At 37.8% G+C, this 26,535-nt stretch overlaps 1 protein-coding gene across 3 annotated transcripts; it reads right to left on the bottom strand.

The window, feature by feature from the left end:
- Positions 1-144: 144 nt before the first annotated feature.
- On the bottom strand, positions 145-18,386 carry LOC103714079 (uncharacterized). Of its 3 annotated transcripts, none has more exons than XM_088707795.2 (14): positions 18,018-18,382; positions 17,557-17,815; positions 17,386-17,478; positions 17,146-17,230; positions 16,483-16,549; positions 15,216-15,256; positions 14,054-14,227; positions 13,780-13,878; positions 7,652-7,711; positions 5,952-6,090; positions 2,860-3,058; positions 2,546-2,685; positions 2,416-2,455; positions 145-598 (listed from the first exon to the last, which is right to left on the bottom strand). In XM_088707795.2, the coding sequence occupies exons 1-14, from the start codon at positions 18,189-18,191 to the stop codon at positions 420-422; spliced, it is 1,749 nt and encodes a 582-aa protein (XP_088563921.1). In that variant the 5' UTR covers positions 18,192-18,382; the 3' UTR covers positions 145-419. The 3 variants fall into 3 exon arrangements, with proteins under 3 accessions (XP_088563921.1, XP_088563920.1, XP_088563922.1); XM_088707794.2 differs by having other exon boundaries at positions 17,146-17,233; positions 18,018-18,380; XM_088707796.2 differs by lacking the exons at positions 145-598; positions 2,416-2,455 and having other exon boundaries at positions 2,640-2,776; positions 17,146-17,233; positions 18,018-18,386.
- Positions 18,387-26,535: the final 8,149 nt, after the last annotated feature.

The raw sequence follows: 26,535 nt of genomic DNA, 5'->3' as shown, positions 1-26,535 counted from the left end.
CTCCTCCGCCCCCACCGAACCCAGTTGGCCACCAACCCCGGCCCGTGCACCGGCGGTGATCGACAGACCTCGGCAGAGCTATTCCTTGTTACACGCTACTGATAAATCATTTTCCTGTGGAATAGTTGGGCTTACACCACACCATAACAGAACACGTTTATTTTCTTCAAATACATAAATTGTATACAATGCCTTGGAAGGGAAAACAAAAACTATTAAAGACACAAGAGATTACTGCACAGAATCCATGCCATGGCATGACTACCACGTCTCTCTTTATGTGAACTACAGACATCTCTCCTTATACGAATTAAATACATAGCAGGACTTTTAAAAAACTATTCCTCTCTGATTTTCCTATGTTTTTGGTCCATTGAACCTCTGATTGAATCTGCTACCGAAAATTTTCTCCCATGCTGTTATATGGAACCATCACCATCATCGCCGTAGTCATTATCATCGCTATCTTGTTCATATATCTGATACTCACCATCACTTAAGTCAGCACCTTGAAGCGTATCATTAGATTGAGACTCCTTACCAAAGCCACGCAAAAGCTCTTGCAGGTAATTATTTGGAATGCCTTCTCCAATATTATCTGCCAAAAAATATAGGAAATTTCCTTTTCTCCACATTATGAATAAATGTAATAAACAGAATAGCAACCTGAGAGTTTACGGAAGAAACATCAGCAGATCTGAATGCCAGAACGACTCTTCAATGACCAGGTGTTTAAAAGCAGTTCCAAAAGGCATCCGTTGAGATAAGGTAATTTTTACCTAGTGCCATAGTGCAACATAGAATGACAAAAAATATCTGATGTCTGCATCTAGAATTTGAGATTGCAGACATCAGTATAGATGGGATCGCAGCTATATAATCAACGGCAGCCAACTGGATACATGAAAGATTGTTTAGATCGGTTCTTCCAAGCTGCTACAGGGAAATCAGTCTACAAAACCAGCCTAGAGTGCAAAGAAAGAAGCCTTTTTCAAATCTGCATTTAGGTAAAGTATCTAGACAGTCACCAGCTAGTTTCTTCAAATATCTACTTTCTATTCCATATCAGATCATTCCAATAGTTCTTCAGACATATCTGATATTCATATTTCTACTGTTTGAAAAAATGATGAAAGTCGAATGTCTAGCTGCTGTTCTCCATATCTTCGTAATGACAGACAAACAACAAAGGTTAAGCAATAAGGGTCATGTTCAATAATTCATAATTTCGTCAAAAAAAGGATGATTGAAATAAAATCAGTTAAGATTTCTAGATTTTACTTTGGAAGAATCCTCTAAGGAACACGTCTGGGTTAGTTGTGCTACTTTTCTTTTTTTCTGAATGGATTAAATGTGCTAAAGGGGTCTTATAAGATTATAAGAAATAAATATCCTGGAGAGCACAACTACCTAGAATCCACTCAATAAGTATTGATACTTTAGTAACATGATATATTTGAAAGTTATGATCACTTTAAGTCACCGCTGATGGTCATTCCACAGGCATTGAATTGTCACTCTTGAAGCATTACATATTGTGTGTTTTCTTGTATATTTCCAGAAGTAGGTGGAATTTTAAAGGAACCCTATCAAGGCATGGCATGAGTTAATATGTTGAATAACAGAATAAGCTCACTTATCCTACCATGGTAACAGAGTCCAAATCAAAATAAGAGATTGGGGAGGGGGGTCACTAAACTTGTTGGCAAATCAGATAACATGTTGGAATCATAAAGAAAATATCAAGGAAAACTTATTGAAAAGAAGAAATGAATTTATATTTTATACCTTAGAGATATATGTTGTATCCTTAAGATATTAATATTCTATAAGCACTTTCCTAATGCTCATTTATCTAGTTTGTATCTACTGAAATCAAGAGTGCAAGAATACACATCATAGCACCACTCAAGATTATTGAGGAAATTTTTTTTTAACCAAATGAGGAATAACAAACTATATAGCTGTTCAAACAACACCACCTGCATCCACCTAACCATTATGCTCCATCTGACAAGGTCATGAGACCTGCATGGCTGCACTTGGCATGCACCTTGCAGAACAAATGACTTATATTTGCATCCTATGCAGAATGATTCCGTTCAAGTAAAAATGTATATCTAGCACTCCTGTAAGTAAAGCAAAGCAAATGCTTGACTCCATAAAAGTAGACTCATGTTTCTGTACAACTTTATGAAATGCCCAGCGCAGTTTTCCCATCATTGACAAAGATGCACTCAAGAAATTATATGACGTGCAATAAGCGAACAAAAAACAAATGATACTTTAAGAAACCTGCCTTTTGTTCTTTAAGCATTTTCATGAACTTCATAGGTAAATAAATTATAGCGAAGGTTAAAAAATGAATGGAAAGAGCTGAGGACTTGTGAGTCATATAGCAAGCATCAAGGATACAAGAGTTACCATCAAGTGGGAAATAACCATCTTCACGTACCTACAGCAAAAAACCACACAAACTTATTTTAAATAGAATAGAGGAATACAAGCAAATTACGAAAAGAAAACACTTAAAAGATCTAATTACCACAGGTGGATATTCATATCCGTCCAGTTCCTCTTCCTCCTCTTCTTCATCCTCAACTTCACAATTATTAGGCCCATCTTGATCCTCTTGTTCATGTTCCTTAGATTCAGTACATGGCGCCTCAGCAGAACAGTTAGGAACTGCAGATGATAGATGAGGGCACAGTGTTCCATGGCTTGAGTCAGGCAGAAAAGGATGGACAAATTTGCCAAAATGTAACCATAAGGTGAACTACAAACAGCATGTGAGTTAATATACTCAGCAAACATATGGTTAAGGTTTGGATAAACTTCATATTGGGATTAAGAAATAACCTCCATTGAAATGTTGAGCCTCCTTTTCAGGTTTCTGAAATCTACTAAAAACTTCCTCTTTCTTAGACCTTTCATAAAGTTCACGAGCAGACTGCAACAAGCCATCTGCAGCCCCATTAGGATATAGTGACAGGAACCGTATTCTCACATGCAACCTCAAGGTTCTGAGCTTCCACGTAGAGAACCAACCTGTTGCATGCTACAGACTAATTAGTCAGGTAGATCATACACAGTATAAAACAGTTGGGTCTAAAACTTGAATACAGTATTTTGAGCAAAAAATACCAATATGAAAGCAAAGATATAGTAACAAAGTACAACAACAATTTTTTCCTGGATACTAAATAGGAAGTATTAAAGCAGACAATATGCGAGTATGTTTTTAATTACCGCATCATCCTTCAAAGGAACCTCTAGAATTCTTTTACCAAGTATTCCAGTCATTTCGCTAAGTTTTGTATATAAATAAAATAGTGACACAACTCAGTATTTCAGTCAACATTTCATGAGTAATATTTTTCTCTAATCATGTTAAGCCGTCAGATTTAAATTACAGTAGAATCCAGACGATTCGACATTAATATCAGAATTGCTAGCCATCATTATCGGGTCTCAAATCCTCCTAAACACAATGAACGCAAGGCTGCTGTCAACAATTCAGCAACCCTACATGAATTACATGTTACTTCTTTTTTCTTTTGAGAACCGTATGGAATACATGATATTGACTCTAATATAATACAACTTGATGTCAATAATTTCTAATCATAATCTAATATTGTATGACCTAATACTCTATTTATTCATGACGAGAAACTGAAGCAAATTCTTGGCATCATCACCAGATAGACTTGCAAATGGAGGTGGCAACATGCCCTCCGAAATATGCTTTGAAATTGGTGCTGACAGACAACAAAATGCAATAAAAAAGTGCTTGCTTGCAAAAAGAAATTTTCAGCAGTTGAAAGGGGTTTAAAAAAAAAATCAACCAACATTTTTTCAGTTTAGAATAAATTTGAGCTGTAATCATAGCAATAGGACCATCCTGCTAGCAGAGTTAAGAACCAAAATGCATTTTGGCCCATACCAAGAACATCTATTATGATATCTTAAAACTATATGAACAAGAAGTAAGCATGTTTAGATACTTCCAAGCAATAATGCAAAATTGCAGCTTATTATCGAAAATAATTACTCAATTCTAATGTAAGAAACCCCTCAAACTTCTAATTTGATTTGGGTATATATTGTAGAATGTGATTAACAAAGTGAACTTGAAACCTAAATGGCCTGCCAAGTGCAATGCGCTGATAAGATTTGTACTTCTTCTCCTTCCAGTTGGATTTAGCTCATAAAAGCAATAAGGACAGTATTTTCTTTTGCAGGAAGTAGAGATATACCATAGGAAATATTGATAACCTAGTGGCATGGTTGGATATTGGTCAAATATGCAAAACCTGGTTATGAGACGATTATCTAAAGAAAATCTATGACAACATAATGGATTAGACTGTCAGCTGATGACAACAGTTCACTTTTATCTAATGTGCTTGGCATATGCAAGTGGCTATTGGATAAGTTGTATGTGCAAGAAAATGGCTGATAGTCCACCACGGAAAGCACAATTAAAAGCCAGCAAGATTTTTGGGAGGATTGCATAAATAAGAATGGGTGGGGTCAAATGTCAGACAATGGATTACAATGGTGAGATGCCACTGTAGCTATGGCGGAGGAAATGTTTTTCTTTTCAAAGGAGTGAACTAAATTTCAGTTGGGTGAATGGGTTAGTTTTAAGAACCCAAATGACCCTTCTTCCTAAAATAACCCAACCTTATCTCTTTATCCCAAAATAACCAAGGCATAAAATCTTGGAATGCAAGAGAGTAGCAGAAAATGGCTTATTTTTCGCTCGAACCTCTCAAATTGACAAACCAGTAGTAAAACTCAAAAGAAGTACTTGGAATGTTCTTGGAAGTTCTTTTATTTCTAAAAAAGTTAAATTACAGAAATAGTGAAGTTTTTTTAGCAAGGTTTGAAAACTCAGTATCAATTTCTGTTTCAGCCAACTCCATGGAGTTCCAATTTCGGCAGTTTCGGTCCAAGTTTTGGAGGATCAATCAAAACAACCAATAAAAAAAATCAAAAAATGAATATAAATTTTATAAAAAGTTAGTATGCAGCATCTTAAAGTATTATGTGTCATGTAGGTTCTCTTTTTGCATAGTTTTGTTAATTTTGGGCTGAAATCAATATCGCATATAAGTGAAATTTAAACATTATATATACATATTATTCACTTCTTGGGCTACAATTATATGAAAAGTCATTGTGCGAAGCAACCATGAAGCTTTTTAGTGCATGGTGCATCCATGTCTTTTCATTCATTTTTTATGAGAACACAAACATATCAAATTTGAGAACTTCTTCCGAATATTTTCAAGATTAAGGGGCTATTTAATCAAATTCATGCCATTTTATAATGTCATATATATTTTTATATAAACATGTATTATTGCTATGAAATGTCTTACAATTATTGCTATATTAAGAGCCTTTATGGAGTCCTTGATTTGTGAAGGATCATGTTATTATCTATCCTCGAAAAAGAAAGAAAAATAATTGAAAATTGAGATTATATAGCTTATCTACATAAATATTATATGCTTTTAACTGATCGAAACCACTGATATTTGATTGGGACCATTCAGTTTTGGACAAAACTAGACCAAAACCAGTTAGTTCCGGCCAAAACTGGCTGAAACTACCCAAACTGATCAACACCTTAAACCTGGTGCACTTTTTTCACTCAATTTACTAAAAGCCAATGTTTTAAGGATCAAAAAGCAATGCAGCTAATTTTGAGAGCACTTTTTGTTTGCCTCTCGACATTTTCTGCCTACATGTGATAGAAATCAAAATGAGCATGAGATATTAAGTCAAGAAGCATGAGAACAAAATGAGAATGAGAACCTTCAGAATCTTGGCGCCATACTTGCAGAAATAGAAATTTTTTTCTATTAACATACTTGAAAAACAGTGAAAACTAAAGAATGAGCAGCTATTACTTAACCGTGTAAAAGATAAGAACTTACTGTGCATGTTTTCTGATCTGGAGGTTTTCTAATTTCATGTTGAATAAACTCATCGATCAGTTCAAAAAATTGCAAGAAAACAAAATTTTTAGAGGGCACTACTTGAAACTGACATAAATCCTTCCATGTGTGCTTCAACCTGGGAACAGCATGAGTATATTGAAGTATTGAGGAACTAGTTAACACATGGAGGAAGCAAACAAATTAAGAGTTTATGGTACTTAAAAAACAGCCTGTTAGAACAATGAAATAACATATGCCGTTAATGAAGACTTTAAACTACAACAGGATAAGTTAGTATCGAACTACAATGAACCAGCACCTGCAATTGTCAACATTTAAATGCAGTTAATGCAAAATAGAAGTCAAGCCTCCTGAGTCTGTGGCACCGTATACCCTAGAGGACAAAAGTTTTCTGGTAAGGTGATATACTACTTGGCACACGACATTACTTCATTAATTATCTCAAGATATAGGTAGTCAAAGTGCCTCAGAAACAGAGAACCACTCCCTATGACCACTATATCATATTTTATAATTTTACCATCTCCTTAAATTGCCAACTTCATTCCCTTCATGTTTAGTCTCTAACCACATGGTGCATATATAGTATGCAGGCGCCTATCCAGTTAGCATCATAAGAAATTTAAAATTAATGACATTCATAAACTAGTTAAAGATAAAAGAAAATTTCGAAACAAGTAAATCAAAATTTAGAAAAATAGGAAATTTAAATATATCCTCTCAAAATTACTAATATTTTCCGTTTTACCTTCAAACTGCTCTCAAATTTCAGGTATGCTAATGAAATTCATAAATTTATGATTTATCAAATGATGAGCAATTGGAAAAACAAGAAGGATGGGTAACTTATAACTAGATTTCAGGTACCTATGTAAACAAGACACAGTATTTAGGGTATTAATTTTCAAAAAGACACTTAAACTCAAACTTGTTCTTCAGGAAGTGATTTATCAAACAAGAAGCCACTGTCATCACAATTCGTATGCACCCAGGCTATGTACATGAGCCAATTTGGTCTATGTAGCTGACTGACAACTCACTATTCGGCCCGGCCCTAACATGGTGCAGGTACCAGGCTCAACCTACATATTCAGACACATATGCAGCCACCTAGACCACTTTTTAAAACAGTGACCTTTATAGTGGTTTTTTTTTAACCTTCATAAAATGTCAGCCTGATCAATTCCATGCAATGATAGAAGTGTAGTTGTCATGAATGAACCTACTCCTCAGATGTTGGCCAAGGATGTTTTGGTATTGCTGCTTCTTTTCAAAAAGTTCTCACAGAAGAAGCCAGAAGCTAGGTTTTCTAGTTTCTCATAAAACGCACTCTTTTCCTTCTAGTAGAAACAACAGTACTGTTGCAGACACTTATATTGTTCTAGAAGCACCTTTTTGCTTTAAAAGTTACAAACGTGCATCTTCAAGCAACACCAAACACGCCCACAAACCAGTTTAGATGCAACCCCTGGAATAGTGTTTACAGGCTTACAATCCCAAGCTTTATACAAAATGTTAGTGGTTGGGATGAATTTCATATGTTATGTATATGATACGTCCTTGAAGCATAGACATTATATGATACATTATATTATTATAGACATAGAAATACAAAATGACATACAATTACCTATAAAGACAAGAAAGATATATGAGAAAAATGACAGCAAACTTACTTGGTATTTGTATTCACATCTCTTAGCTCACTTGGCACCCGAAAATCAACTTTTTGATACCTGCTAAAGCCACAGTTTGTCATCCAAATAATACTAAGACAATCTAGTGTAGCATCAGGAGGAAAAAGCTCAAGTGAAACATTGCAATATCTGAACCACATAAATAGGGAACACTTAGATTGGGCAGGTTGTGAAACTTCCTGAAGCTATGATCAGATGTCAGATGCCCCAACACATACTAATCATGAGAAAAGCATGAGCGTATATATCACAGTGTATCCACACACAAATCAGAAACAAAATCAAACAATGCAAATAAAAAAACAGATGGCCATCTAATTAGTTATAATTACAACTGAACCCTGTTCGGAAATATGCAGACAACAGATTCAAGGGTATAGGGACAACTGGGTTAAGAATAAAAAACATTTGACAAAATATTCACGTGCTACTAGAAAAACCATACTTCCCCCAAAAGTATGGCTTCTAGGGAATATGTTGCAGCCAAAAATCAAAATATATAAAACATACAGCCTGAGGTGTCCACATGTACATCAGAAAAAAGGCAATTATTAAAATAAAGAAAGAAAACTTAAACAAGAAACTAATACACATCCAAATGTGTGAAACCAAGATATTATGTAGCGATTAGAAAGCAGAAGCAAGTTCCTTTATAACTTCATGGTAACAATTTCCATAGTGAAAGAAGGGCAGGCAGCCTCCACAAATCTCATGGCATTGTTGGAGGTAAAAAGCAAGCATAATGAGAAAAGTACAAGTTTTCAGTAATTATATTCATGTGGAAAAGCATTTGACCATCAATTTACACATGTGGAAGAACATTTATTGTGGAAGGGGGAAGTAGTGCTTAACATCTATTAAGGGTTAAAATTTAGAGAGCATCAAAGGATGCTTTTTCTGAAAAATACTAAAAACATTATATTTGGCAATCATTTTGTCATGAATCAGCATATATTGTGAACCAAGAAATAAGGAGACAATAAGGAGTATAAAAAAGTGAACAAAAGGTTCATGTAAGCAACATGTACCCAAATCAAAGAGCACAGATGCTTATGTAAGAAGTACTAAGAGTGAGATATAAAGCAGTTAAAGAGACATGAGAAGTAAATTTAGGCTTGATTTCATAGAACTATTATAAAGTTCTCTGAGTAATAATAATAATCATGACAAAAGTAGTCATGGCAACAGAAACAGCAGCAGAAGCAGCAAAAACTTTTTAAAGATAGCAATGCAACACAGATCACTCACAGGAGTACAAATGGCTTTGTTTAAGAGAGACATAGTTTACTAATTGGTGTCCTAGCACTTGTTCAGATTAGTATGGTGAGGGAGTTTTGGATTTGGCTGGTTCACAATGGGATGAAACTCTTCATAGCAAGGTTTGCCAAACCAAGCCGAACCGCCCAATTCAAGCAGGCTCGGTTCACCTATTTTTTGGAACCGGCTCCAAACCGGTCAAAACCAGTCCCAAACCGATAGAAACCGGCAAGAACGGGCCGGAACCGGTTGCGAACCGTCCGGACTCGGTTTGAACCGGCCCCCCTCCCTCGCTCTTTCTTTTGTTTTAAAGACTAGTTGGGAAGGCTCGAGAAGTCTCTCAGGCCTTCCCAACCTATCCAAATACCTCCCTTTCCAACGGCAAAAAATATGCTGATTCATCATGATTGAAGGAGGATCCAACCCTAAATAAGGTACGCTTCCTCTTTCCTATCTTATTCTCTTTTTTTTGAAAGTCAAAAAATATCTTAAAATTTGCAAAATAAGAAAAGATCATGCCAATTTTTTTTTATTTTGGCTTGATTTTATGATATGTTGTAGATCTATGGATGATCTACACGATGATATAAAAATTTATAAATTATATATATATATATATATATAAAATTAAAAATATATTTTTGAATTAAAAAATAAATAAAATAAAATAAAATTTAAAAAATGTAAAATCAAAAGCGTATTTAGAGACGCAAACTACTTTCCAGCTAAATTTGGTGTTAGTAAAGTTTCGATGCGATCATGCACGGTGTCCTGGACCTAAATTTGAAAAAAATTGAAAAATAAACAAATATTGATGCATGCCCTCAGGCCTAGAAAAATATATGTAGCATCCATTGAGGATTCTTCATGGATCTGAGCTAAAATTAATTTTTTAAATATTTATATTTATTTTTTTAATTTAAAAATAATTAAAAATATATAATGAATACCAAAAATTATGAAAAATTAGTAGCACATAATACATATTTCAGAAGTATTTTCTCAAGTGCAAAACATATTTTCTGAATTTATGGTATTTTTAATTTAAAAATTATTAAAAATATATAAATAAAATAAAATAAAAAATTAGTACTATGTACTAAATAAATTAGATGTATTTTCTAAAATAAAAAAATATTATTTTAATTACGATAAAGTTTTGCTATTTTTAAATAATTGATAAATTAGTGTACTTGATAAATCTGCAGGAATGAAACCTTTAAGAAAAAATAAGTCAGAGCGTGACATTAGTTGGGATCATAGGCAAATGCTCTCGGATCGGCACTATTGGAAATACAACTGGTACGACCAAAGTACATCATACCGGTACAGGTAGGCGTACCGATCGCCTACCGGACCGGTACGGTTTCCATTCAGACCGGTTTGAATCGATACCGAACCTACAGCGCGCTCACGAAAAAAATTCAGCGAAGCGCATAGCGCATGAGCACGCGCCCGCCGCGTTAAATGCCGACATTAAATACCCCATGCAGGCGCGTGCTATGTGGGGAACCGCGCTCGCGCCCACACGAGCGCGCTACTCCACGCGCGGGCCAGTGCAAATCGGTCCGGTTAGCACCGGTATGTAGCGAAAACCGGTCGGTTCCGGCCTCTAGGGGCTGAAACCATTTTCCACGACTAAACCATATCGGTTGGCGCCGGTATCGGTACGGTACATGCTGAACCGGCCGGCAGACCATAGGCGCAATACATAGTTCAAAAAAAGAAGAATAACTAGATTGAAGCAACACTTAGCCGATTATTACCCCGATGTATCTGTGCCGAAAATGCCCCCAGGACGTTCGGCAGCTAATAAAGAAATACTTCGCTAATTTCAAAATAGCGAAAGAGAATTTCTAAGTAGCGAGGCAAGGATCGATACAAGATAATGAGCAGATCATGACATTCCACACATCCAGCTAATCGGCCATAGCCACAGAGGTCACTAGAGAGTCGATCATCACATGACTCTTTATTCGAGAGATCCTCAAAGAGATGATCGAGAGATACTTATACGAGGCTACCACGTTATCCGATCGACTCGTCCAGAAGGACGACATCCATCCTACCAACACAGCCAAGCAAAGAGAGGAATGAAGGATAAGCAGGCAGAAAGGAGCATAAAGGATAAGCAGGCAGAAAAGCACGAAGGATAAGCAGGCAGCTGCTCAGCGCACCAAAAAACAAAGCACCTGCAGCCAAGGATCGCCGAACCGGTACCGGTAGACGTACCGGTCGGCCACCGGACCAGTTTGGTACCGATTTGGACCGATTTGAACCGGTACCACTGGTTTGGCCTCCAAAAGCCAAAAAAAATGGTCTAGCTGGTACGGGCTGGTACTGATCGGTATGGAGGCTAGTACGGGCCGATACGGAGGCCGGTACGAGCTGGTATGGGCCGGTATCATTTTTTAACGCTGAACCGAAACGGTCAGAGACTAGACCAGTTCGGTACAGGCGGAACCGGCCGGTACGGGCCGGTTCAGCATTCCTTGCCTGCAGCCCTCTTGAAAAGTGTAGAAAAGGTGCCAGTTCACTCGGATTCAAAGACCAAAAGCAGCAACGATGATAATTCTGGTGGTCATGGATCTGCTAGCTAGGGAGTAAAGAAAATGAGGCCATTTATAAGACAACTGCAGCTACAGATAGTCTTCGATTCATTGGTGAGTCCCAATTTACATATGTTACACAAGCTAAAGATCACGGTGCACGATCTGGTAGAGCTCGCGAAAATACGATTGCATATAGAAAACGAGCTCCTCAAGGTCATTCAGGATACGATGCAGCTGCAGATGATCTCATATATGGAGTAGGATCCATAAACATATCAGATTCTGAGTCGTATACTGGATCCTATTACCTGCAGGCACAAGCAGCCTATGATCCATATAGATACGGATATGGATATGGCATGTCTGAGACATCGACTTTCAGTGGCTACTATCTTATGCACCCCCATCGCCCACGAAGATCAACGATGCACGGACGGTCTCAGCTCGCGGTCCAAGGCATGAAGAGCATGAGCGGGTGAGCTCCACCTCTTCCTCTACCTTAGGATGGAATTGTAAAAAAAAAAAGATGGGTTGGGGGGGCCAAAGCATTTTATAGATTGAATTTTGCTGACAGCATATTTGGATGGGCCCCACCACAGCCGTATTATCAGATAGAAGATACTTCTCAGAGCTAGAGCTTCATCGACAGATCTGAAAATCCTTATAACCCAGAGTGCATTCCTTATAGAATGAATATACAAAACTATAACGCCACTTGGTTAGAAGAGTGGGCCGATATGCCTCCTAACTGCTCAAGATCCGAATATCTATGAGAGGCATCGCTACTCGATGAAATTTTAGAAATCGGTATGTATGTAATTTAAATATATATAATCGATTGTATTATTTTATATTTTTTACCTCACTAGTTGATTGTATGATATTTCATGTTGTTTCTTACAGCATGCAACATCTCACTAATCATTTTATGTTGTCTCATTTTAAAACAACAAAAGGCATCATTTAGATTATACTAAAATCATAGAAACATCAAAAAAACATCAAATTATACTTAAAATCATTGAAAACGTTGAAAAAAATTAATTACCAATTAATCAAACTGAAAAAACTTACAAAAAAATGGATGCGCCAGTTCAATTAATCAAACTTGAAAACTTAAAAAAAAATGGGCTGCTGGTTCGCAACTGACACACTTAAGCTTACCGTGTGTCGGTACGATACCAATACCGTACCGACCCACCTGCCAACCGGTACGGATCCTAGTAACGGTTTGGTAATCAGACCTTGCTTCATAGTAACAAAAGATTAACAATGCAATTGCTTTGACCAATCTTCAAAAAACAACTTTAAGTAGAAGTGCTTCTAGACAAATCCTAATATCAATAAACGTAGGATCCTAGCAGATGTTTCTACCAACATAAACCAAACAAACTAGAATTTTGGCATGGAGAACATGATATACAAATCAATGCTTTGCCTCATAGCGTATTTTCACTTTCAAAAGCAGTTTATGAGAGTTTCTCAAAACTAAATTGCCCATGAACAATTCTTCAGAAACAACAATTAGACGTGCAGGCCTATTTACTCATTCACTATGAATGGACTCGCCTAACCTAGATAAGGCCTAAACTTTCTAAACAACCTTGTTAGATCCACCTCTAGTCCAATTAAGTAACTGGCAGAGTCTCCACGCTCCAGCAAACCTATGATTAATATGCAGGCACTCGCTCCTATTAATTGTCCTCGTTCCAATAACTTAACAGAGTTCTATCTCCATCTTTTCATGATCAAATTGCCTTTGACAAGTAATACAAGAACCATGCACCTTATGCATCCATAAGAATCCAATTCACTACTATTTCAGATAAATGATTCTCCATTTAGCCACAGGATATAAATATATCATGGTATGCACCCATTAAAATCTTCAGAATTATTAGCAGTTTATGAATAAATTAGTAATTTACAAACACTAAAAATTACGGTCACATTGCATGTAAAGGAGTACAACAAGTTTGATCACGGTGGCTCCGACTACAATGGTTCAAGTAAAATTTTGACCATTGGTATTCACAAAGTGCTATTATTTTCTCTTCCATCACAACAATGATCAAGTCAATATATTTATAACCAAAGTAGGAAAATATATAATCAAACAAGTTCTTTAAGGGATAAAAAGGTAGATGCATGTTAAATTTGATAAAAATTCAAAGATCCAATTAATAGTCTGGAGGGTTGTGAAAAAGCTAAGCATAAGTGCTTTATGGAAAAAGAATCAGAGATCTTGCCAGTCAATAATTCAAATAAAAAAATAAAACGACAAGAACAGTATCCTACATCCGTGATTCAGGATCTTTACGAGGATCATATCCTTTTCTAATCCAAAATCGACCAAATGGTCCAGTACTAAAGTAGTAGCCAGCTCTGAAAAGAAGCCTGCAGAAATCAAGAGTTCATAAGAAAGTCATTAGAGAAGTTAGGTGAGAGTGGGAAAATAAAACTAAATAGCATACAACATTCGAACAGATATTGCACTACAAACTCCATACAGAATATTAAATACATCATTACTTAAGAAGGGGGGAAAGGAAACATGGGGAAAGGTGAAGACCTTTTCAGCTGGTTTTCGGAGACGTCTGAGCCATCTTCAAGCAAGCGCTCATGAAGTGACCATCTGGGCCATATAGGCCGTTCCTCAAATAACTTGCATACAGCCATCTGCCACTCCCACTCAGTCGTATCTTTTGGTATGTTATCTTCCCAGTTAATCTTAATGGGAACCCTTGTAAATCTTAAGCTCCACAAATAAATAGATTTGGAAACAAGCATGTAATACACCATATGGTTACTGGTGCCCAGAAAATCTTAAAACAGCCAGCTATAGTTCAAAATACAACAGTCAAGTGATTTAGGTAAAAATATGGTTTCAGCAAGGGATGAAAATTTTTCATTCAGCCTAATCAGGTCTCTTAGATACTGTCAGGTTTATTTTGTAATATACTGCCAGCTTTACATTAAGAGCCAAATGACATTGAATATTGAGTTTAAATTGGCAACACATTCACAGTAAGACTTGGGCCAGGGAGTTCTGGTGCAGCTATCAGAAGCCTCACTCCAGAAGCACGAGAACTGACGGTACAAAGCTTAGCAGCCCATCTAGTCACGTTGACATCAGAGGTGAACACAAATCCTACTTAAATGTTGAAGGTCAGCCTATCATGCCACAGTTATCAAGAAGTGAAAAGTCAAGTCTTGTATTTAAGTCACCGCTGTTCAAGAAATCTTTCACCGATGTTAATGCAAGTTTCATTTGTTTATGTTATTCTCAGTCATCATAATCAACTAGTCATGTGACTTGTTCATGTGAGTTTTATTACAAGTCTCCAACTAAGCTTTTATTTGTTTAGATGCCTGTGCAGTTATTTTAAAAAAGATACAGGAACTGCTACTTGTAAGGGCTATTCCCTATATGATCATCTCTAAAACTTATTAGCATTCCTATTACCATTACTATTATTATTTTAAAAATAGTGATAAAATCCGTTCTTCTGATTAGAAACTTTTCATACTTATCTGAAATATTAACATTCAAACTTACACAAAGATCTCTTGAAAAATAGACCTGCTCTGAGGTCCTTATCAAATCAGGAAACCATTGTGGATCTCACACAATTGTCAACTATCAGTGCCTTGACATTTTGAACATCTTAAGAGAAGCAGATATTATAAGTGCATAAATTACGAAAGAAACTAACTCAACAATAAGGATATTTTCTATGTCGAAAGCAATTGCAAGGCACGGCTCGATATCCATCTGCAACAGAAAATGACATAAGGTTAATCAACATAATTTCTGCCTACCTGTATAATAATATGATATGCATGGAAGAACCAAAAATAATCATTCCAACATAACCTATGCCTGCAATGTTCTACATTCCAACATAACCTATGCCTGCAATGTTCTAAAGCAGTTCATATGCCACAGGATTGAATGGAATGATCTTGGAATAGAGAAGATGCTAATTCTAGGACTGGAGAGATAATTTGCAGTAAACAAGGATTATCAATGTAAGCATTAGTTGAACCCATTCAAACAAAAAATACTATGAAAATAGAGGAACAAGATATTTAGTCTGGTTTTTGCCATTCAAAATTTTGCATATTCAATAAGTTGCCATGACACAGATAATTAGAGCTTAATTGGGACTCTAAAAGGTAATGAGCAATAAAAGGCAAATTGTTACTTACATGGAGAGCATCAAAACTTCATGAGAAATGGCCTCTCTTTTAGATTCACATCTAGACCAAAAAAAATTAAGGAAAATAGATGACTGGCTAGCTAAATGCAGAAGGATAATTGAACAAGAGGTTTTGTTTTACAGTAAGAAGTTGCAATAATACCATGATGGTATCTTTTAATGAAATGCCTATAGACCTCATTCTACAGACAAAAGAGGGAATCATAACTCAACCTGCTTAAACACGCTTAATTCCTGACCTATAAACACGCTTAATTCCTGACCTACCCCAACTACCTAATATTTGAGTAGCCCAGACAACAAAACCTACTTGGATGGCTTGGCAACTCAAGGATGCCTTGGAAAGCAAGTATATGGACATCAATTCCTGTTGATAGTTTTGCCAAGGAACACATGGTAGTTTTACTAAGGAAAACATCAATGAGCACCATGACAAAAGCCAAGATATCCAATAGTTTAATGTATAAGTTTAAAAAAAATATGCTAAGAAACAGTGCAACTATCCAATTATAGTTAAGTTTCTTCCCAAATGAGTCTTTTTCAACCATCTTACAGGGCCACAAATAATGGTAGGTAAGCGATCAGAAAAGCACGTTACAGACGCCTCAAGCACTGGCAAATAAAAATCATCAAATGATCGAATAAGAGCATATATATGATAATATAAAAGACAAAAAGATCAATAGGCATGAATAAACATGGGATTGAACAATGCGCGCAACATGGGGATGAACAAAGAGTGCAAAGCCCCAACATTACAAGCCAATGGAAGCATTACCTCCCAACAGTGCTCCACAACCCCCCTTTGGAAGTTTCTTGAGAATAAATTAACTGACGGGTTAAGCCTATATCCAATTAATACAAGAAAATTAGTAGCAAATAGAAATTACAAACTCATGAAGTAAAATCTCAAGAGATTAACAATGAAGCAATAAAATATCAACTCAAGCCCCAACCAGACTATCATTATTCAAAAGTGAGGCCAGAATGCAGCTACTCGAAAATATTATTAACTCGCAAATATAAATTAGTTTAATTTGTTCAAAAAAATAAAAATTAATTAAATTAGCAACTACATAGATGGTAATCTCTTGAGAATTGTATTGTCAATTGTCAATAAGTGATTTGAATGAGAATTAAAGAGAATCAATTTTTCCTTCCTTTGTTAAGATAGAATAAACAGGAAAATGTGTTGTCCTTAATCTAGTGTAACCACAAGCACGACCACCAAGAATGAATGACAATGATCTCTGGAAAATAAAAAATAAAGATAAAACTAATAAAAGCAGTGTTTAAGTTTACTGCAATATCTAAATTCACTAAGCATAACCATAAGGAAACCTGACAATTTCTTAGCTTTGTTTCATATATGTATGTATGCATGTATGCGTATGTATGTAATAAAAAAAAGGCATTTTGAGCACAAAATAGAGCATCTCACACTATGGTCTCCGGTCTGTCCTTCAACGAGAAGAGTGGTGGCATCAGCATCATGACATCTGCTCCATCTATGCCCGAACTAACATCTTCTGTCAATCACAAGATGATGGTAATTGTCAAAAAGACAAAACAGCTGGAGGAATCTTAATCAACAACAAAATCACCATGCATGCAAACCATGGACGCATGGTCGCTTGGAAGAAAAGGAAAACACACTGAGAAAGACCACGAGTGGCCCTACCTAAATCCAGTTTCCCCTCCAAAGCCCAAGGCCGCTTCTTTCTTCTTTCCTCAGCAGCATGGACCGCAACAACATGCTGGTAGTCCACCATTCCTGCGCACGAACTGATACACTGAACACAGAGACGAGGGTGAAGTTTTTTTTTTTTAAGTAAACACGTGATGGGTTTACCTTCAAATCGGTACGCATGGCGCACCCGTGCCACAATTTCCGCCAACAGGCTCTCGGCCAGCGCCGGTGTTCCCACCCGTCCACCACCATTAGCTTCGTCAATGGATCCTTCGCCACTGGAACGTTCGGCTCCGCCCCTGGATTTCGAAATCCTAAGGAGGAGACTAGAACTGGGATGGAGATTCCCAAAGGCCGGGTGGCAGTAAGGATCTTCAGGGCGGAAGCGGAGTTCCATGGCGCCGGATTCCGAGCTCCTCGCCTGCGGGCAAGAGAATCGATCAAGAAGGGCAAGATAAAGAAAGAAACAGGACAAGAATCGATCTTTTGGGCAGAAAGCGACAAAGATGGCGAAGACGAAGAAAGAATTAAACAAACAATCGATCTTTTAAGGGAAACGATCAAGAAGACGAAAGACGGAGAAAGGACTAAAGCAAGAATCGATATTTTAGGGCAAGAAATACCTTGGCGATCTCCTGAAGCCCACCGAGAGTCTCGATGGCGCGTTCGGTGGAAGATGGGTAGCCCGGGTAGTGGATGGCGAAGGCCTCGGCTGCCGGGAGCACGCCGGAGACGGTGCCGTCTTTAATGACGGAAGAGGTGGAGGGCTTCGAACGGCCGTCGTCTGGGGGATCCATGGCGGCGAGCAAGGAGAGGGGATCGGAGGTCGGAAATAGCCGGAGAGGACGGAGGAGAAGGAGGAGAGCTCTCGGCGGCGATAGAATAAAAGATTACCACCGGCTGAGGGGCCGTTGGGGTTTTTAAGAGCTCGCCGGTGATGGACAATCCGAGTAATAGGATTCCTTTTTTTTTAGGGCGGTTTGAGGGGTAGAAAATTTCTATTTTTTATAAAAGCGAGGACTTATGATAACTATTTTTCGTGAAAGCTTGAGCAAGTTCCTGGGCTTGGAGCAAGGGCTGTCAAGTCGGGGACCTAGGAATAATTTAAATAGTTGGATCGGCAACCTTAATGCCGACTTCAGTTCCAAAATTATTAGTAGATTCCAGCGTATGTTCCTGATTACGACCATCGCAATAAGTCCGCGCTGCCCGCCGACTTAAATAAGTTATTTACATTATAAACCGGCAACGTCATTGCCGGTAGCTCAAATTTGCACGAAATTCTTTTTATTGTATTTACTGTATTTACAAGCCAGCTGCTACCTTCAGTTTATTTTATTTATATTTATATAATTTCATGATTTTTCTGGACATTTCAAATGAATTAGACTCTACTTTAAAAAAATAATAAGAAGAAGAAAATCCCTAACCATCCAATTCACATCCTTAACCAATTAGACTCATTTTAAAATCTAAAAATAAACAATTTTCTAATTCATTTTTTTTCTCTTATCCTTTAATTCTTGAACCCTTTTTCACTGATTAATTTTTTGACATGCATTGCATTCATCTGAATTCCTAATGTTATATTTTTAGTTTTCTCTAGGTATTTTCCATTGCATTAAAATCTAATAACTGGTTCAATAAGTCCTGGAGTCAAAGAAATGTATTTAGTTTCATAAACGAAAAAAAGATGTTGGTGGGATCTTATAACACTACTAAATCCAAGTGGAAACTCAAGGGAGGCTGGAAGATTATTGTAACTTTGGAATAGCCAAAGAATTCGATGCTCAGACTCCTTGGGCATGTGGTATACCATGGGCCGCTCAAGATTTTGAAGAAAGTTGGAAGATTTCTTCAACGTAACTAATACATGGGCTTAGATTTGTATAACATGTATGGTTTGTCATTCCCTCTTCTTCTTCTTTTTTCCCCCATGGATTTAACAAGGGGAGGAAAAGAACTCCATCCTCTTCAGTAGTGAATGAACGTAAGCATACAACATCCAAGGGAGGTGCCCAATGAAGGGAAAAAAGGGAGATCACAAACAGATTACAGGGATCCTAGAAAGCTCGACATACAAGTTAAGAAAAGCCAGTTCAGGAGGCGAGGTAGTCGGATAACATGAGGATTAGTTTGGGGAAGGTGGCCATCAGCTTGTCGTTCATGTGAGGTTTCCAGGGGAGTTACATGTAGGCGTCTCACAGAACATCACTGTGGTCTCTGTTTTTGTGAGTGAAGATTGCCCCGTTCCTTTCTCTCCATAAGGATCGGCAGATGGCAACGAGGAGGAGATGCCATGCGGTGAGGAGCGGGGAGAGGCACCTACTCTTCCTTGCTGAGATCCAGAAGGCTCTGATGGAGTGTTGCATTGATCAATAGTGGAAGCGGAATTGGATCATGGCTTCCATTGAATTAGGCTTGTTGGAAAGTAGTGAATTTTACGTTAATGAATCCGGATTTCTAACCAGCAAAACCATAGATTATGAAACATTGCAGTAGATCTGCCAACTCTTGGATCACTTGGAACCAAGATAACGCTGAAGTTAGTCACATCACCCTGATTCTTCTCAAGCCTATGTTACATGCTTAAACATATAGATAAGCTATTTAAGCAAGGCTATTACCGAAGAATCTAGAGCATGATGACTTGGACCGAGGCATTTTGGGTCTGGACATGCTCGAACTCTACGGCCCCCACACAGGAGGTTTCTGCTGAAAAAAGGTAAGACTTTTCTAGAAGGCTCCAGAGATCTTTTTACCTGAGATATTATTTTTGACAAGATATTTAGTAACCTAGATACTTCCAATGATATTTTTCTTAGGATATTCCTTTGGATAGTTCTGGTCTTAGGTATTTTATATGAATATTTCTACAGATTAGATATTTATTATGAGATATTTATATTGAAAAGAATAAAATTCCCCTAGGTCACTTGGAATTTGATGGGTGCCCCTATTAATAGTCACATGTGTGCATGGCCAAAACTTATAGTTAGAAAAAATTATTGCATGCACGATCATACTAGTGCATGCCACCAGCTGTTTTAGTGCATTGGTGTAAGTCAATCATTGAGACGAGCGTAGAATAAATAGATACAATGCATGCTCGATCTCAAGAATTGGCGGCATGCACCAATGTAGCCATGCATGCAGTGCATATGCAATAATTTATGTATAATGAGGGGATGAGGGGTTATTCTACTTTCCTTTCACTCTTACCTACTCTCTTCTACTCCTTTTGCCAAGTTTCTGAGGAAGGGGACCTTGTTAGCAACGGGAAGTCTCACTAAAAAAACTTTGCATAAAGGGAAAAGACTTAGTAGTGCCGCGTGTGTTTAGGATAAGGCAAAATCCATAAATATGTAACAATGAGCTTAATATTGAGAAGTTATGTTAATCTTTAGGTATACTTTAATTTATATAATTCTCCATTAAGCTGTGCTTTTTTCTCAATTTTATCATCTTTTCAAATTTTACCTTTACATTTTCACTTATTTTTTGTTGCATTAACTATTGCAAGTCTATGCTTATCAAAGAAAAAAAATTCTAGAATGATTGTATCATAGGCAAGCAAGTCATAATGGTGCATTTGGATAGTATCAAGGCAAAATCTAAGATTGGTTGCAAGAGAAAACCTGAAGATATGGTGCTAGCACTTAACATTAATTGGGTTCCAACATTATAGATGGCCTAACAGTATGGCATTTTTAAACTTGCCACGGCTGCCAAACGCTCTTTAGACATTTACAAAGAATGTTCTTTGAAAAATCTTGCATGGATATTCATATTTAATTCTGTTTTTATGTTTATAATTGCTGCTCCTTATACAATTTTCTAGAGGGAATTCCCAATTAAACACCTACTTGTATGTAGAAGCTTGACTCTAGAAAATAGTTTTTTTTTGTTTTCTAATATAATATGTGCGTGTGTGTGTATATATATATATATGTGTGTGTGTGCATGCGTGCACGCGTGCATGCCTGCTTTGCGTGCATGTCATGCAATTGGTGCTCAGGCACATACCTCAGCACATTCTTTCTTATATAAAAAGTCCAATGGTTCAGTGTTGGAGCTTGTTCAATCAAAAAATATTTCAGATGTTCAGATAATCTTGCAGCATAGATTTCCACTTCAGGGAGGAAGGGAATTACAAAAAAAAAAAAGTTTCTAAATTGCCGGACTTCAAAGTTTCTCCCATTCTATATTCGTAGAATAGGAGGTATACTAACTAAGAGTTAAATTGTCATAAATCTTCAGGTTGGTATCTTGACGTGAGGTATGCTAACTCTCATGGCCATCATTTGACCTAGAAGCTATGATGAACTTTAGATGTCCGCAATGTACGAGTTATCATGGGTCGTTATTTATATACACGTGTTCACGCTATGACTTATGATCAGTCATTTACTTTTTGCGGGATATTGTTGCTTTGACCTTTGGGCAAGATTTGAGATCTTTGTTGATAAAAAGATTTACCATGTAACTCGATAGATTATCAGATTTACCATGTAACTCTATAGATTCAGTGGCCACTCATTGGAGCACCTTATGTGAAGAAAGGAAAAGCTGCTGTTCTGAAACATTCACCTGGTCTGGCTTTTGTTGATGATTTTGAAGAACATAAGCATGCAAGCTTGTGGCCCTAAGGGTTGACAGCAACAATCCTGGTAAAGATATGATAACCATATTTACTTGCTGTCCATGAAAGGTGTGAATATGAGGAAATAATAACCTTTGACTGCATACATATATACATATATTTGGTTTCTTTGTAATACCTGGATGGTCTAGAGCATGCCACATCTTCTGTTTTATGTCTTTATGTTTTTTACCAACAAGCTCTGAACATGGAATCTCATTTTACCTACAGAGATTGGGTTCCTTGGCTACTTAATTTACCATATGGTCAGTTTTCATCATGGCATTGGAAACAAATGTTAGCAACTCAGTGGGCTCTTTTTTTAATCCTTATGGTATTTGGATCGGTCCACTCTAAAACTATTTTTGGTTATCAATAAATAGAGGCTAGCCCAATATGTGATTCTGTTATTTTGCTAGTTATACCGGCCCAATCTACGAATTTTATAAAATTTTCAGTCCAATCATCTAAACATGCCCTAAGAATCTCAACTTCAAAGAATCTCCAAAAAATAAATATTTGTTTGAATATTTCTACTGGATAGAGCAGAAAATCCTATAGAAATAGGGCCTATTCGTCCATCTACCTTTCATTTTCTAAGAATTTGTCCAAACCCAACGTAGATCGTAGCATATGGGCTATAAGGAGAAAAAAAAGATCTATTCCCAGCGGATTTGGGCTGAGTGGAGTTCGGTTGATACAAGTCATGCTTAAATGGATGGCTCAGTCTAGAAATTCTATAAAATTTTCAGCCTAATCTTGTAGAAACAACCTAACAAGTCCAAACTCCTAAGTAGAAACTAAAAGGGTTAAATCCTTTCCCAATGGAAATATAGCCAATAATAGAGTTTCCACAGTTGTTTTACTATCGAAAGAAGCATTTGTCAACGGCCTGGCGTTTCCCGAGGCCTTTTGCGGCCAGGAAAAACTTTTTACTTGGCAAGTCCAAATCCTCTCAAATTTGGTTCCAAACCTAATGATCCAATCTGACCACCCCGATCATCTATATTGTGCTTGATAGCCATGATGCATTAGGACCATGTTACGCATGGAAGCTTCCATAAAACATGGGACCTACGGCTCCCATGAATACATCGATGGTTGTGATGGCAAATTAGGGTTGTTTAATTCTTGAACTTCCGGGGATACTCAAAAAAGTTCGTTGAAACCAAATAGATATATATAAATGACTGGCTTTGATGACGGGGCCTTGTGATCACATATCAAATAATCTACTATCATTCGTCCAGACCAATGCTACCGTAAGGTTCTCACAACAGCCTGTATTTATCACTCCAAAACTACTTACTATATTTATTGTTTCAATTTTATTATTATTATTATTATTATTATTATTATTATTATTATTATTATTATTAACACGTCATATAATACAGTAACTCGAGCAGAGGCATGCAAGCTGGTGACGTAATTGAGCCCGTAATAACTTTGATAATGTCTAATGTTTGACACGACGCCACCGCACATGAGCAAGCCTGCTACTCAGAAGTCCTAACTTCAGGTTGATTGCGGCAGGGGCATGACTTGATAATACTTTTGTTTATGAGGTGAGGACAACTTGAGAGCACATCTTTTATGTTTGCTTTTATCCTAGAGGCCGTTTAGATTCATCTTTCTTGAACAAGATTCAGCGACGGTTACCGGGTGGATCCAGAGTCACGCTAGAATTTGTGTCGAGCATCTCCTTATGTACGATATTTGTGGTTTTTTGTGGAATTATGTAGATGTCCATATCACTCGTATGTATCCAGAGGTGAATGAGATGGTTGATTGGGCTCAATATTCTTCTTCTTTTTCTAATTTTGTTGAATGTATATATACTAAAACAATATGAAGATATTCGTGTAATAAAAAAAATCCACTGTATCCTCTCTTTTTTTCTTTTTTTAGTACAACGGCGACTCACATGCAATGAGTATGAATTCGGCCAACAAAATCAGAAAACAGTAGCTCACTAAAAAACTTTAGCAGGGACCCTTAGTTTTTTCGTACAAAGCCTTCGGAGCGACAAGCAGCAAAAGATGCAATCCAGTCAGCTGCTCCATTTTCCTCCTTGTAGACATGCATGGTCGTATAGGAGTCATACTCTCCTAGAAGTCTGCAAATGTCATCGAGCAACGGTCGACCTTCTGCTACACCTTTTTGACTCTAGATCTACTCGGCCACCGCGGCGTCACTCTCGAGGAGGAGATGATCTGCACCCAAGATACGCCTCCCAAAGATAATGCCCTTACAAGCAGATCTGAGCTCACCATAGACAGCAAATATGTCAAAGATGCGTCGACTCTTGACCGCCACTAGTCTAGCTCTATAGTTTCTAATAACAAAGCCCATGATGCCACAGATTCTGCCGTTATCATATGCTGTTATCAAAATTTACCTAAATATGGGCGCACTTGGGAGACAAATTTAGTCGCGGACGCTGCATCCTATGGACTATAGTCGTCACATTGTTCCGCGGATCGGACCGCCCGACGCAAACGAGCCCACGACATCCCCGTCTCCTGTGAAGTACTGGGCGCTAGAGACTGACAGCCATGTGATCCGGACGCGGTGGACCCAAACGGATGATTCATGTAAAGTGCATCTCTGCCGTCGGATCGCCAAAAAGATTTGGCCGTCAGATCCCATCCTCCTTTAATAATAGCAGTGTTAGATCCGTTTCCATCTCGGTGAGATCTTGTCGGACGGTGATGGACCACCAGGGGACCACCGATCAGTCGGCCATCCCATCGCCATCCGATCATCATGGACAAAACGCGGCATGCCACCTCACTATTCCGTAAGATCGTCCCTTCTGCCCGCATCTTTTTCCTTTCCGCCAGAGCCCGCCGTTCTCCATCAGACGGTAGGGCCGGGGATCTATCTAAACAGACTAAACGACACGGACGTGCACGTGGACTGGGCTAATCGGTGGACCCATTTTCCAGAGCTCGTTTCGAGCGTCCGATCGCTGTCCTCTCTGGGAGCCAAGGGTACGCTTCGAGGGCATTTTCGTCCTCACGGATGGCCCTCGAACCTTTCGAATGCCCCTGACGGGGGTACCGTGGCAGCGACTGCACAGAGAAGAGGACAAGAATGCCCCTGGAGGAAGACATAAAAATACGGAAATGACTGCGACGGGATGCATCGCTCGGATATCTAAAAGCCCCTTCCAATCTAGAGTTCCGTCTCGTACGGAGGAAGGCAGTGGCCGTATCAGTAAATAACATGGAGTAGGGAGGGGAGAAAAGAATCTACGTGGCTCACATTATCCAAAAGGAGACGGTGATCGGACGACGCGCACAAGCCAATGGAAGCGGTAGCGTGCCGGGCAGCAATTTGACGTAGAATGCTGTTCCGTATCAGGGGTCAAAGGTGGACGCATTGCGGATAGGCTTTTCTTTGGTTTCTTTTAGGGATGAATATAGACGATATTTGTCAGCTTGTAACCAACCAGCCAACGAAATTGGTTGGTCGATAATGATAACCATGCCCGCCAACCAGCAACAATGAAACATTTGTATCTGATTCAAAACGCATTAAAAATGATTAAAATCTATTAAGATGAGCACTTACAGCTCCACATATTCACGATGCACATCGAGAATAGTTACAACTTGTCCTGCATATTGAGCACTTACTCCATGTTAAGCAGTTATGGCAAATTTGGATATATATTACATGTTGGATGTTTATGGCGTGCTTGCTTCTCCTATATATACATGATCTGAAAGACCTCAATGTATGCATTTTTCTCTCTTACACTATTCTATATAACTCTCTCAAATCTTCACTATTCCCTAAATTTCGGTCCGACTTAGACATCAGAGGATCCCCCGCCGAACCAAATTTGGCAACATTCGATGCTTATTCTCTTCCTTGCAGGTCGGACTTCCACCTCCAAGTTGACCGGTCCAAGCAGAAATTGACTGCTCGTCGTTTGCTAGCTCATCCAACTTCGTTAGGTCAAATTTTGGCGACAATTAGGTGTAATAAGCCCGAGCTTAATCTAGCCTAGGTCTGTTCAAGCATGGTCTGAAACTAATGCCGAGCTTAAATTTCAAGATCAACTTGATTTATTTATGATTAACTCGAGTTAAATTCAAACTTAATTCCGCATCATACTGAACACAAGTCTATTTGATCAGCTTGATAATTTCAGATTAAGTTAAAACCAATATGAAATTAAACTAAGCTTAGCTCAAGCTTAAATAGAAGCTTGATTCTTGATTTTAAATTTTGAATAAATTTTAGTTTAACTCTAAATTAAAATTTAAATGATTCGAAGAATAAAAGAATTTTGGGTCCAATCCTCTAGCCTTATCCAGTCGAGCTTGATTGCGGAGTTCCTGGTGCAAAAATAGATTGGCAATGCAATGATAGCCTAAATGCAAGGACAGAGAAACACAAATTTTTGATGGCTTGTTGTTTGTCAACAATTTAAACCTTCCGTCAACCTCAACGTGATTACAGACATGGCCAATGGAAGTGGATCC

The sequence above is a fragment of the Phoenix dactylifera genome, chromosome 11 (genome assembly GCF_051530095.1).
Source record: "Phoenix dactylifera cultivar Ajwa chromosome 11, Ajwa_hap1_PhDact_Kaust_v1.1, whole genome shotgun sequence".
Classification (NCBI taxonomy): Eukaryota; Viridiplantae; Streptophyta; class Magnoliopsida; order Arecales; family Arecaceae; genus Phoenix; species Phoenix dactylifera.
Note: the sequence above shows the minus strand (reverse complement) of the source record. Positions and strands in the feature narration are given on the sequence as shown.

Excerpts from the sequence above, each read along its gene's own strand:
- LOC103714079 (XM_088707794.2), bottom strand. The coding sequence starts at position 18,191 with ATGGATCCCCCAGACGACGGCCGTTCGAAGCCCTCCACCTCTTCCGTC. Across the intron at positions 7,712-13,779 it reads AAAGATCCTGAATCACGGAT|GTATCAAAAAGTTGATTTTC; the intron begins GTAGGATACTGT and ends TGGCTTTAGCAG. Across the intron at positions 3,059-5,951 it reads CAGATCAGAAAACATGCACA|CATGCAACAGGTTGGTTCTC; the intron begins GTAAGTTCTTAT and ends ATTAGTCTGTAG.